This window comes from Oreochromis niloticus, linkage group LG17, assembly GCF_001858045.2.
Source record: "Oreochromis niloticus isolate F11D_XX linkage group LG17, O_niloticus_UMD_NMBU, whole genome shotgun sequence".
NCBI classification, from domain to species: Eukaryota; Metazoa; Chordata; class Actinopteri; order Cichliformes; family Cichlidae; genus Oreochromis; species Oreochromis niloticus.
This window is the reverse complement of record NC_031981.2, coordinates 12,156,281-12,170,511: the sequence shown is the minus strand read 5'-3', so window position 1 is coordinate 12,170,511 and position 14,231 is coordinate 12,156,281. Positions and strand designations below refer to the sequence as shown.

The 14,231-nt window shown below is 38.7% G+C and overlaps 1 protein-coding gene across 1 annotated transcript in view; it reads left to right on the top strand.

Annotated features, from left to right (window-relative positions):
* Positions 1-12,646, top strand: part of tmtc2a (transmembrane O-mannosyltransferase targeting cadherins 2a) — a 63,938-nt gene extending 51,292 nt beyond the window's left edge. Inside the window, exons 9-12 of the mRNA XM_003444998.5 lie at positions 1,808-1,889; positions 4,559-4,673; positions 6,878-6,941; positions 10,799-12,646. Of these exons, the coding sequence (XP_003445046.1) occupies positions 1,808-1,889; positions 4,559-4,673; positions 6,878-6,941; positions 10,799-11,002 (465 nt within the window). The 3' untranslated portion in view covers positions 11,003-12,646. The remainder of the gene's footprint in view (positions 1-1,807; positions 1,890-4,558; positions 4,674-6,877; positions 6,942-10,798) is intronic.
* Positions 12,647-14,231: the final 1,585 nt, after the last annotated feature.

Sequence of the window (14,231 nt, the reverse complement as noted above, 5' to 3'; positions counted from 1 at the left end):
TCACCACGAGGCCACCTCCACTACTAGAGGGCTTAAGAAACATGAGATTGGATGGGCTCGGGACAATAGGCCAGTGGACGGGCTTATTATTCAATTACTCTCCTTCCTTATTGAATCACTCCATCGGCTACATTTTTGGCCATCCTGCTAGAGTCAATCGACAATACAGACAGGGGAAGGAAAGGTCAAACTTGAGCCTTGTACTGTGGTTCACCCCAGCCTGCACTGTTTTTCTTTGAAACGTGGAATATTTTAGCTCGAAAGCGACCACATTTCAGCTTTCAAAGTTGCCCACAAAAAAGCTACATATGTAAATCCACAAAATAATAGGCAGAACCTGATAGTCTCGCACACGTCCACATCCCTGAGCAAATAACAAGTGCAACTCCAAAGCCGCTAGTGTGCCTTTACCCTTTCCACTATATTACAGGCCTCCTTGTCTGTCAGATGTATCTTGCTGGAGTCAGAGTGGTGTGGTGTGCATTAAGGAAATCTGTGGTCATTCAACACCATGCAGACTTATGACTTTAATCTCAGCCGTATATTTAGATAATTCGGCGCTAATTCTAACTATGGTCTTGCACTGTGGAAGACCACACGATAAAGTACGTAGAAGCACCTAAACTAACCTTTTACTCAGCTACAAATCACGGAATATCCTTTTGATAGTTGTTTGAAAATCATCCTTTTTCCACTGACCTGAACTCTTCCATAAATCTGCTAAATGATGATTTGCTCCTACCTAAATGGACTGAACCACTGTACTTTCTGATGGATGTTAAGGGAAAAGGTTTAATTGAATGTAAAGAGTATGGAGCCAAAGAAAATGTGAAATAAGCCATCTATTCCTGATATTCGGTCATTCACTTAGAGCGATTGCCGGCACTGGGGGAAGCTAATGAAGCAAGCCTAATGAGCCCTGCCCTCTCATTTCTTGTTGCATGACAAGTCCGCTGGCAATATAGAAGCAATCGGCGCTGACGTGTGAAACAAAAGAGATGGAGAAATTCAGCCTCGTGCACAGAGGCAATCGAGTCTGCACACAAATGCGCCCACACCAACACCTTGGAGGTTTTTCCTTTAACGGTTTGGCATGAGAGATTGGGCGGCTGTGTTCTTTAATAGCGCCTCTTTTCTGCAGATGCAAAGAAGCTGGGTTGCTCTGACTCAAATGAGGCCTGCTGATGCACTACAGTTTTTCAGATGCAATGAAATACATGCTCAGGCCCAGCTATGCATATTGCGTGTTATATAATATGTACTGTGGGTGGTCAGCATAATCTATACCATTTTAAAACATGTCAAAACAATAGTGTTGTGGTTTACACATTCACTATTTGCCTAGCTTCCCTGTTCCATCCTGGGAGGAGACGCAAATCCCTTTGGGTTTGCGTCAGGAAAGGCATCTGGTATGAAAAGTGTGCCAAATAAAACATGTTGCGCTACCTACTGTGGTGAACCCTTGTGAATACGGGAGCAGCTGAAAGTAGGTTTAGCTTTTTTAAGGTTTATGTTTTTAACCCTTTAATATGTATATTAGATTTCAGAGCTGCCTTTACAGTTAAAAAGAATTCATTTTATGGGAAAAGAGGAGCTTATGGATGAACAAGCGTTTGGCAGTATTGATTTACCCTGTGTGGAAGTGCATTTATTTCAGTATGCTTTCTTTCAGGACTGCAGTGTTCAGGTTATGTCGTATAAGTGGAATAATCAAGGATGTAACAAAAACCTCACAAATTTAAAAAAAAAACATGTTCAACCATCATTTGTAATGACTTGAGTTGCTTTTTGCTTTTTGTTTTTTAAGGGGCAGAAAACAGAAGCGGAGAGATATTACCTGAGAGCTATTCAGCTAGACCCGACGAAAGGAAACTGCTACATGCACTACGGTAAGAAATATATTAAAAGATTTATTTAGAGACACGTTAAACAAAGCCTGTTTAAAAATAGATATTCTAATTATAAAACCATGAATGCCTTTATCTTCAAAAGTGTCTGCCTGTAGTTGACGGACAGTTTTGAAGTTATTTTAGCGACAATCTAGTTTGAAGTGTTTCTCTACCAGCTAAATCATGCATGGCTGCCGGTACTGTAAGGCGTTGCATTAATACTGTTATGATCGGCCTCTGCTGCCTTCAGCTGTGCTCACACTCGTAATTCTTTACCCTCCACAAAACAAGACAAAAACTTAATGGCGTCACCCTCAGAGTGCAATTAAGTTTACCATGTCATTTGACAAATAATGTTATAAACCACACTGGTTCCACTCTGATTGCTTATGTAACTTGATAAGAATTATGGGGAAAAAAATCAAAGCTGGGAGTTAATAATCCAGAAATGTCGAATCTCTCAGTGCTTTTATTAGCGTTCCGTAAAATAATGGCGGTAACATGCTGTCATTTAATTTTTTTGTTCGTATTAGTGCTGGCACTGTTGGAGCTGTTTGAAGCGTTGCAGATGGTGCAAACACACCCAGAAACAGCCACGTATGCTGCGTTTATCTGCGTGAGAAGACAGAATCTGAATACACATTTTACGATTGTTAAACACGGTACCGTGTTCCTCCCACGCTGCTGTTATTGAGGCTTTTCATATCAGCTTGGAGGAACAGACTCCCTTCTGCTCCAAGGAGCTATCTCCGGGATATTCATAGGAAATGAATTCTGTGTTATCCCGCTCAAAGCACCATTGTGCATTGTCCCTTTCTCCTCTTATCTCCTTCTATTCCTCCTGGTGCTTTCTCTGCACTGATAGCTTTGGTTTTGAGTTTAGATTGGTCAGTTTATGAAGGGTCTGTCTGCTGCTGACTTTGGACAAAGCAGTTTCCCCTTCTGAAGTCCTTACGCTCTTTCTCTCCATTTTCTTTTTTTCCAATGTTATCTTGTAGCGTTTTGCTATAGGTGATGTTTATTTGGGCTGCCTCCTCCCTTTATCGCACATCTGGCTGCCTTTGCTATCCTGGGGTCACTGGATGATCTCCAGGTGTGAGTGTGTTAGGAGTGATGCTATCTGTTCACATTATAGAACAACAAATACACGCACAAAGATGTGCCCAGAAGGAAGGACACAGAGGGTGAAAGCTAAAACAAAGACCCATTTCCTGCCATTGTTCTCATTTTAATGCAGAACCATTTCTAGGTAGTCTCCTTTGGAGTGCACTGTGTTTTCGGGAAGCTCAGGCAAACGCAGTTAGCATTCAGTGCAAGAATGCAAACAGGCATACACCTGAGTTTATCCCTACATTCCAATTTTTTCCAGCATTCAGTAACATCTGTGGTTAGGCTTGGCTGTTCATTTATAGCCACTGATGCAGGGAGTTGAAGGTGCTGAACCAGGTGGCAAGACTCCCACAGGAAAACCCATGAAAACCTGCGTCTCATCTGTGTTCTCAAACGCTGCTGAGCAAAACAACAATCCTTCAATCTATCACTGTCTGACTTGTCTCCTGCTTTCCCTGCCTCTTTTTCTGTCTCACTCATTTCTTACTCAGCTTCCATTCATCTCCTTTTCTTTACACACCAGTCACCATCTTTACCTGTCATTACTCTTCTGCAAGATGTCCCCATCTCATTCCAATCCCATTGGTTTGCCTCAGTGTGATAACAAGGAATACAGTTGTGCATTTGCTTGGTAAAATTGAAAAGGAAACAAAAAGCCCCTGGAGCTCTGGTATCTTTATTTTGTATATAAAGATCTGCTTAGGCACAGTTATTTTTAAAGCTAAATGCTAATGTCAGCATGCCAGAATGTTCAGTGTTGATGCAAAAAGTCTTATTAGTAGTAGGAATAAATTGAAATTTTGAACTAATAATGGCCCTCTAGGAAATGTACTAAAATATTTCTACATCTAGTTGATGAACTGAATCATGAAAGTATGAAAAAGTCTGTAAAGTTTAAAAAAAACCCAGCAAATTTTAAATTTTTTGTTTGCCTCAGAAGCATAATAAGACATGTCTGGGCACTATTAATATGTTTCAATAAAGAGAGATCATTTGGAAAAATCTGACATGATTTATTGAAATACAGAATTCAGCTAATCTGTTTTAAAATTAGATAGATAGATAGATAGATAGATAGATAGATAGATAGATAGATAGATAGATAGATAGATAGATAGATAGATAGATAGATAGATAGATAGATAGATAGATAGATAGATAGAAAGAAATTAGAACGGGACCCATAGGAGTCTAGAAGCTGCAGGTGGGGAAGATGGAGGCTTGGATGACCATGGTGAGGCAGCTATATGGGGAGGACATGTCTCGCACAAATAAAAGTCTGAAAGACAGAATGACAAAAGACCACTGACATTTAAAGTACACAGAACAAAGCTTATTAGCTTGCAAAACGTGCAAAATGATGTCAGTATTGAGTCTGACGGCATGGGAAAATGGAAGAGATGTAAAGAAAAGACTAGCGGCTGAACACCCAAGAAGCAGACGGATGAGTGATTACAGATCTTCCATACTGGACTTATGAATAAGCTCCACTTCTGTGACACAGGGGCTAACAGGTTCTTAACAGAACTTCTGCTACCCTCATCTTTCTTTCTTTTCAGGACAATTTCTGTTGGAGCAGTCCCGTCTTGGCGAGGCTGCGGAGATGGCAGAAAGAGCTGCAGAACTGGACAACTTTGAGTTTGATGTGGTCTTCAGTGCTGCTCACATGCTCAGGTTGGCTAAAATCCCCACTTGGAAAAAGCAGTGTTTCTGTGTGGGGATTCCCTTACTAGTACAGAATATTGAATGAACAGATATTTCAAGGAATTACGGTGTTTTGGGAATTCATTATTTGCTGAGTTTGCCCTCATGCTGCCTCAACATTTGTGGGTTTTGTTCTTTACCACTGCGATTTAAAAGCCATCTTTTGAAATATAAATTATACCAGCGTTACAGAATAGTAAAACGTCCTCTCAATGGAAAAGCTCCTGGTAAAGTTTTTATGTATTACATATATAAATGGAAGTGGTGAGGTTTCTGTGCACGGCTTGTAAAGAAGCCATAGGAGAATTTTTCCCTCAAAGTTTGGCAACCGTGTACACGGACAGCTTATAAATCTTAAAATGTGTCAAAAGGGACTGCAAATGTCCTCTACTCCCAGCAACTGAGGGAAAATATTGGAATGATGAACCTTAACTCATTTTTGCTCTACATATCTGGAAAAGTCATTTCTTCTCTGAAGCATCTCAGTGCGCTGCCACAGAGGGTTTGTAAAAAGTTAAAAGTCTAAGGGCTTGACTGAGGTTTGCATTCAAGAACCTAAGGATAAATCTAAATGACAAGTCATTCCTTCGAGTTCTGATCCGACTGGTTATTTTAAGCTGAGACCCTCGGGACATAAATCCAAACAGATTAGGATTAGTGTTTATTGATATGACGCCCACCTGTCAAAGCCAAAGCTGTCCTGCCTAATAATAAAGATAAGCTACAAACCGGGGCTTGCTTTGTGCAGTGACTGTCTGAGCATAAACAGGGATGATAAGAATGACCTGACAATCCAGTGCAATGTAGGATTTGCCTGTAATTGTTCTGCACAAACTAGCCCTAAATACACATCATGCAAGTGTAACATTGCTGTTGAGTGACGTGTTTTACCCACACAAATCTATGCTTTATTTTACAGGCTGAGGATTAGGAAGTCTGCAATTTTCTTATCAGAAAAAGAAGGAAATGACTTTACTTTTGACCTCCCTGATACCTAAAGATTTTGACTTTAAACGGGGCTTCCTGTAACTTTATCTGTTATTTAATGACTCTCTAGCACTTCCCCAAACAAAACAAAGACCAAGGAAGGACACTAGGAGATGACTATGATATCCATAATGTGCCCTTTATTTTAAAGCCTTATAAATACAAATTAGCATGTCAGAAAGGAAGGACTTTATTAACTTTGGCACAGCAAAGTCCAGATCATGTACTCCATGAATAATGTTAGTGTGGAGCCGATTAACTACTGCTACTGTACATACCTAGCTGTAACATGTCAGGGAGGACTTTTGGTGCTTTAAGCAGTCTTGGCATCAACATCATCTGCTTCTCTTTATCTATTTATAAATGAGAACCTCAAAGTAAGGCCTAATGTGGTGAATCAGTGTCCAAACACATGATCCCATTTATGGCAAGCCTATTTGCCGCTTGTCCCAGAATATTGTTTACCGGTGGCTATATTAGAAGCTCCAGTATATCGCTGCAGTAGACAAAGAGTTTGTACTATCATTTGACAATTACGTGAGACAGAATGTAATTAAGTCTTTCAAACCAATAAGTCATTATTTAAGCCTTGGCAGGTACAAATAGTAGTATAATTTTCCCCATGACTTGCTATTCAGTCAAATACTTTAACGCAGTGTGTAAAAATGTAGTGTGAAATCCTGCAGCTTGTAATAGTATTATACAAATTGAGTCAATCTGTATTTCCTTAAAATAAGAGTTAAAAGCAGCAGTTACCAACTTGAGGTTTAAGACCCTCTTTAGAAATGTAATCTTACTAATGACTCTAAAAATTGTTAATTATAATTGTCAGAAACAGCCCGAAAATGTAAGTCTGGACCTTGTGTGTGTGTGTGTGTGTGTGTGTGTGTGTGTGTGAAATTTTCTTAGCTTAAGTATCATTGTGCCTATTAGGACTACACTAGCAGAATTTAAATGACACCAATGACTACATGAATTAATGTGACTATTTCACTGAAATGTATAAGTCAAATCATACACATTTCTTTCTTCCGTTAAATGAACAATATTCACGATAATTTATATACTAAGAAGCTTAACAATGAGTGAATACCATCATTAGCTGCAAAATACATTAGTTTTTATCACTGATAAAAAATATCTTATAATGTGCACATTTTTTACTCTCCGCTCTTCTTTCTCTTCAGACAGGCCAATCTAAACGAGGCAGCGGAAAGGCAGTACAAGCGTGCAGCCAGCCTCAGACCAGATGTAAGTACCTGGACTGGTAGGCCTGTTAGCACTTATCATGGAAATGCACACACACGCCTGCACTGTAAATTCAATTTACAACATACTATGTATTACCCATCATTCTGACATTACGTTATAGTACTGTTGTTCCTGGCAAGCAGTGATAGTGCTGAATATGAAATGGAAACTGTGAAGTGGTACCTTTATACAACCAACCAAATTCCAAGTGAGGAAAGAGTTTAGTGATTCTGTTGTCTGACACTGAAGTTACACTCTTAGCTTCAGAGTAAATGCTTGATCATAACATTATAGTTAAACAGACCAAGCTTTGCAGAGATCATGTCTCTTGATGTCTGCACAAGTGGTTGAGGAAGTTGGGAGCTGTTATAGCCTGTCTGTCTGGTATACCTCAGTCACTTCAAAGGGAAAGGGTGCATGGACCAGTCTGTGGAAGGTGATTTAGAGTTATAGGAACCCCTGTGTTGTTAGATGAGGTCTGAAGGAGCTTCCTGGAGTCATTTATTATATTAGTGTGCTTACTGATGCCTTGCTCCGTGACTTATGTTCAGTTGTATGAGAGGGTTAGACCTCATCCTGCCTCCACTGCATTAACTGGTGTGAGTCTATAAGGCTACACCTTTTATAGCAGTGTTTCCCAACGTGTTTGTCTAACACATTGTGCAAACGTCTTGGGCCAACTATTATTAACTTATAATTAATTCCAAGTTAAACCACTTAACACTGATCTTTGCCTCATCCAAGCAACGAAAGGATGAGCCAGTGTTGTGTCTAGACATAGCAGACATCTTAGCAAAGAACAAATTTTAAATTGTATATTTAGGTACTTTGCTACTCAATCAACTGAATCAAGAAATACCTACTTTGGTAACAAAATTTGTTAATATCTGTAATATCTAACCCTTAAATGGCTATCGAGAATGTATAAGCTATTATTTCAAATTGATCAATCAAGTGGCAGTGAGATTTTTCCATCAATCCAGATAAAAACTTCTGAAAACAAATATGCATAAACACCTTCAAAATGACTAAAAGCCTCAACTTAGAACTTATTCAATACAAAATTTTGAATGGGCACTACTGTTTAACAGCGGGGTGCATGTGAGCTTTTAAAGTCCTTCAAGAAACCTGGAGAACTATTTCTAAAGACTTTTTAAATAAATTAGAAGAAAGTTTGCCTGTTAGAGAGTTCAGGCAGTGTTGAACAATGTTAAATAATAAACGTGGTCACAGTGCTGTTGCTCCACAGTTTCGCAAGTTAAACACAAGTAACTTAGAACTGGTAAGATTATCATATATGACCTCGGAAAACAAAAATGTTTTATTATGTTTAGTTCTAACTAACCATGAACTATAAATGTTTTTATTAGGAAGTTGATATATTTTATGGTAGTTAGACATTTATGCAGCTTGCTGGCTAGCTACATGCTAGCTGCTTCTGCTTTCTATTTATGACCTTTACTTAGTTCGACCTTGGAGACTGACTCGCATATCAGTTCTGGAGACTTATTTTAGCTAAACAGTTTAGGTCTTATCCACTCCATTCAGTTAACAGTTGGTCATAATATAGCCAAGTCATGTAGCTAACCCTCTTGTATAGTTTCCATTTAGTCGTATATCAGCTAACGTATCCTTTGCCCTAGCTAGTTCTCTAACTTTGCTGAAAATGGAGACTAGTAATATAATACCTGTGACCTTTGCTCTAACAGCCTTTGTGCTTGTTATTCCTACAAGGAATTTCATTTACGTTGTCTCGTGTTCCCATATTGGTGTTGTTCCTGTTACTATGGCCCTTAATTCTTTACTTTTAGAGAGCTTTTTAAAATAAGCTAATCTGACCTACTGCCGTAGGGAATATCTATAGGCTTGGTATTACTATTTTATACAATCTGACACTTTTAAAGAGAAGGACTGCCTTTTTCTTTATATCCTGTTTAAGCCTTAGAAGCTCAGTCAGATCTTTGACTAGAAGAATACTGGTTGTCCATTTTAATTTGAAAAGCTGTGTGTTTACATTTTGTTCTGTAAGAAATATGTTTCTTCACTCCCAGTCATTATAATTCAGAGTCGTAAAGCCTTCACATGCACTTTCAAACACACTGAGGGGCTCTTCTTTTCATTTTTCAGGACTATAGTGCCTCTTCTCTTTGACATTTTCCCTGCACATGTCTGCTTAGTGAATGACAGTCTCTCAAATATCGGCTTAATCCAATAGCTTTCAGGTCATGAAAGATTCAGCGCTGGCTTTACGTGCTAAGAAAAGCAATGAATATGTGCCCCCAGAGAAAGGTGCGAGGGTGTTTTTCATTTTACACACTAAAACGCTGTATTTACCCACTCAGAGATTCATCTCAAATATAATGTCGAGTCTGAGCAGAACAGGCAATGCTTCCAGTGTGTGAAAATTGTATAATCATGACACAGTACATGTCTTGCTCCCAGCAAATCAAAAATTATGATACAATGAGGTTACGTTGTAATTTGTATGCGCTTAAGATCATAATCCCTCAAGATTTCAGTGCTGGTGGATGTGGCTGCACCTGTCATTACTGTGGTAACAGTGAGTGTGATTTAGTACTATAACAAATGTCCTTTGAGCAAGAGAATAGAACAGAATATGCTGGATAATGTGATCATATTTCACTGTGGCTAAAAGGCCTCGTCTCAAAAGCTGTGGATCAGAGGTCGATACTTTATGTTTCGTCACAGAGGGTAAAAATACAGAAACTTTTACCCTCAAAACAGGCAAACTGCCTGTTTTCTTTCTTCTGTCCAATTCTATTGTCCCATGATTGGCTTTGGTGTGATTTAATCCTGGCAGTATGTTGCATATTGCCCTGAATAACAAAGGAACCCTCATTAAGAGTAAGAGTAAGTATGCCTCTCCTGCCTACAAAATTCCTGTATGGGCAAAAACTGAGGAGCTCTGAAATATAACATTTAATTATAATTATTGTCCTTTTTTGTGTAGGTGAGAAAAACAAAAAGTTAGCTGTATAGCTGTTTTCCTGTAAAAAAAAGCATTAAATAATCAACAGCTTCCCAACATTCCCAATGCTTTAAATAATCAAGCTCTGTATGTGTACATTTGTTGAGTGCGCTCACAATCACTGAGAAGTGGAATGTAAACAAGTGAAAAATCCATGCTGAGGAGAGGCAAACAGTTGTGTTCATGCTGGGAAAATCTTTTGATTTACTTTCCAAGTTAGTAACAACATGTCATGCAGTGGGGATGCAGTCCTGGGAACAAGGCCAGGCCTGGGCGATTAGGTGCAAATGATTTTTAGGATGAGATATGGGTGTATTTGTTAGTTACGGATGGCTATGACTTAGATTTGGTAGATCCCCACAACTGGACTGCTTTTCAGGGTCATATGGTTTCACTTTGCAACTTAAAAGTATGGCATTTTAATCAAGAGGACTCCAGAAACACTCTTCTCAATGGGTTTGATCGTGCATATCACAATAAATACTGAGCCCTTGCCCACACAAAATCTGTAGCTACCTTTTTGTTTACTGCGGCATTGTTAGAGGACATACTCCTATCTATTTGATCTGTACAGAGAGATTGCGTTCTATCTAATTTAATGGGTATTTGATTTTCTTAAAGGAGTGCCTAAAATAAATTTCACCAGAGCCCTTTCTTTAATCTACCATCCAGACCTGGCAAGCTTCCTAAATTGTGTATCTCACATCATTTTCAGATGCAGAAATAACAAGGGCAGGTTTAAAATGGTTTGCCCAAATAAATACAAGGTCAGCACTGTTGCAAAAGTACAACAATCCTGTATCTTATCACCCTCATGCCTAACATCAACTGCTCCCTTCTTTTTTTTTTTATCTGTTTCTTCTTCCAGTACCCAGCTGCTCTGATGAACCTTGGTGCCATCCTCCACCTGAATGGGAAGCTTTCCGAAGCAGAAGCCAACTACCTGCGGGCTCTCCAGCTCAAACCTGATGATGTCATTACCCAGTCGAACCTGCGCAAGCTGTGGAACATCATGGAGAGGCAGGGACTCAGGACTAAACGCGCGCTCGGGTTGCAGAAAGACGATGTTTGAACTCCTCCCTCACTGATGATGTCATCTCCTTCAGAGATATGAAAGAGCTGGTGGCTCAAATTTCACTAAAGACTATTTCTTTAGCGATTCAGCTCGCAGTGCTTGTGAAAGACACTTTGAAGGTTTGAGGGCTAGGATTCAGTGGGCATGTGCTGCCTCACAGTATGCCATATTGCCATATGGTAGCTCAAACTACTAAAACAAACTTCTTTTGCATACATTTTTTATAAAATGCTATGATGTTAAATATACATTGAAGTCAAAAGCAAATAATATGAAAGTCCCCGAAAAATTCTTTAAGGTCTCAAATATCAGCTAATTGTTAGTTGATATAATTTAAACATCTGGCATGATTTAGAGCACTTGATTTAATAAGAGCATACATTCAGGGGTTAATTCTTACAGAATAGATTTTAAAGCGTCAGCACTGATGGGTAAATTACTCAAGTTGTTTCATTATATTAGCTAGTTTAACTGAAAGATGGACTTCACTTCCACAGTTGTACATGTCAGATTCTATTTGCAGGTCATAGGGAGAACTACTGTGTATGTGAAAACTTGTATAAAGTCTTTTGTTGTTCCCAAAGGAGCAAGTGATGTCACTTCAGTCAGTGCTGATTGAGGCTGAAGACTACAGGTGTGAAAGTTGAAGGAATTCTGGGTGGCAGGAGTTACAAGGAAGCAAGCTTAACAGACCAGAAGCATCTCTGTTTAAGTTTCGCTGCTTGTGGCGCGAAATTGAGTTTCGACCAAATTGTTGTCTGTTAAGTGCATTATGGGCAATGTAAGCACCATTTTTTGGTTGTTTTGGACAAGGAAGAAGGTCTTCTTTTGCTTAACTGCCCAGTTATAATGTTGTAAGGGTGCAATCCTAAATAGGTGGAGTAATTTTATTTAATTTTTGTAAAGAAAGGAAAACGAAATCCCTGATGGATTGCTCAGGATAGTCTAGCTTTGAATTTGCCTCCTAACACACTCAATTAAACATTAGAAGCATGCAAGTGCATAAACATTTTCTAGAACCGCCTTCAGATAAAGTGCTGTACATTGCTCCAAGCACATAAAGGAATAGGTTTGGGCATAATGTACAGCCAAACAGGTCACTGACGATTGTTTGCACGTGGTGCATTTTAAATTCTCGTGACTGTAATGATGAAAAATTCCTCAGTGGTGCCAAAGCTTGTACTGAGTCTTTACACCTCTCGTGCCAAGCAAGAACTTTTCTTCACTCCTGTGTTCCTCGTGTCAAATAAAGATGTTACATTTCATGTGATCAAATTTAATTTATTAATATGTTATTTTCTTGTGAATATGCCAACACTGTGCCGTTTCATTGTCGTATCTGCCCACCCTTTCTCATTCCTCCCAATAGATAGGCTACAGTAGGCAAAATGACAACTATATTGAAATGGTTTCACATGTGTATTTTTGTTCTCTCTGCTCAGGGACATCAGGTTGTGATTCCTGTCACAGAAATAGTTTGTGACACAGAGAGAGCTTTTAAAGAATTTTAGAGTTTTATGCTTTTTTTTCCTGATGATTGTGATGTTTGGTTAAATTAAAGGAAATGTGTAGCTTAAACAGTGTTGTGTTTTGTAAAAGTGAACCTTTTTTCATAATAAAAAGATGATTTTTTTTATTTTATTTTAGTGCTCCATAATGTTAATGTTGTTCAGGATGCAAGTCAAAAGCATAAATTTCAGACAGAAGTCTGTGGTCACAAGGATACATAAACTCACCCTAGAACCAGGGTGGAATGATTATACAGCATACATTTTTCATAATAAAAAAGGGTGAACAAGATTACATTTATTTTGGAATTTTGTTAATCCGCACAGGGTCAAATGTATACATACAAGCTCAAATACATGCATACTTTTAATCAAATCTTTTGATAAGTGGTACGGAAGGTTCTACAATATCTTTTAATGTGATAAGGCCTATTAACTTCATATTGGAGATCATGATTGACTACAACTGGTAGTTTCTCTTTGCCAGAATAAAAAGCATTTGCTTGATAGCACTCATTCGAATGACCAATACTCAGAACATTGAGAAAGTCTAAGGAACTCAGTGAAAAGCTAAGGAAATTTGCAGATTTTTACAGGGTGGGAAGGGCACTTGGAGCCATTTCTAATAAGCTGCAGATTCCAAGATTATCAGTTTAAACAATTGTGTGTGAACATTTGTATGTGTCACCATTTTATTAAGGTCTGGAAGAAGACAGAGACTGTCATCCATCAGATGAGAGGTTCCTGAACATCTTAACCAAAGCCTGCCATGAACTGGAAACTGCTGGAACACCAGTGTCCCTGTCCACATTGAAGTGAGTTTTACATCGCTGTAGACAGAGTGTGCTGACCAAGACACAAGGTCTTGCTCCAAAATCAACACCTTCAAGCTCAACTGAAATTTGCAGCTGCCCACATGGACAAGCCAAAGGCCTTCTAAAGAAATGTTTTATGGTAAGGCCACACAAAGACTCACCTGTTTGACCACAGTTGCAAAAAGTAAGCTTTCAAACCTGAGAATATGGTACCAACTATCAAGCACGGTGGTGGTAGAATAGAATGGATAAAGCAGGCTGACATTAAACTTCTGGAATAGCCTTTGAAAGTCCCAAACTCAACCCTACTGAAAATGTGTGGACTATGTTAGGAAACCAACCAATTCAAATGACCAAGAAGAGTGGTCACATATCCAGCTACTATTTCCAGAACCTTGTTGATGGCTGCCAAAATTGGTTGGTTGAGGTGCAGTTTGCATTTAACTAAATATAAGTGGGGATGCCTGTATATTATTGGACTTGCATGTATAATTTTGACCTTGAGTGGATTACAGAAAATCCAAAATAAATCTAAACATTTGCACCTAATTCCTGTTTTTTGAAGTCATCAAAGATCTATGCTGTACACCCTGGAAAAAGAACAGCTCAAAGAATTCAATAAAAATTAATTACTGTGACATCCATGTAAATGATAAATGTATGTAAACTTCTGACCAAAACATGTTGCTTAGAGAGCCAGCATTTGTTTGCACCCAAAAGCACAAACCATGAATGCAGTTTCTGTGCATCTATGGATCTTTGTATCTCTTGTCGCAAGCTGAATGCTGTCTCTTGATTTAAACAGCCTAACCAGAAGAAGAAATTTACAATTATTACCAATGTTTGCATTGTATCCAACCTCAACAAATGTCATAGAAACACATTTGTCCAGAACACTAAACC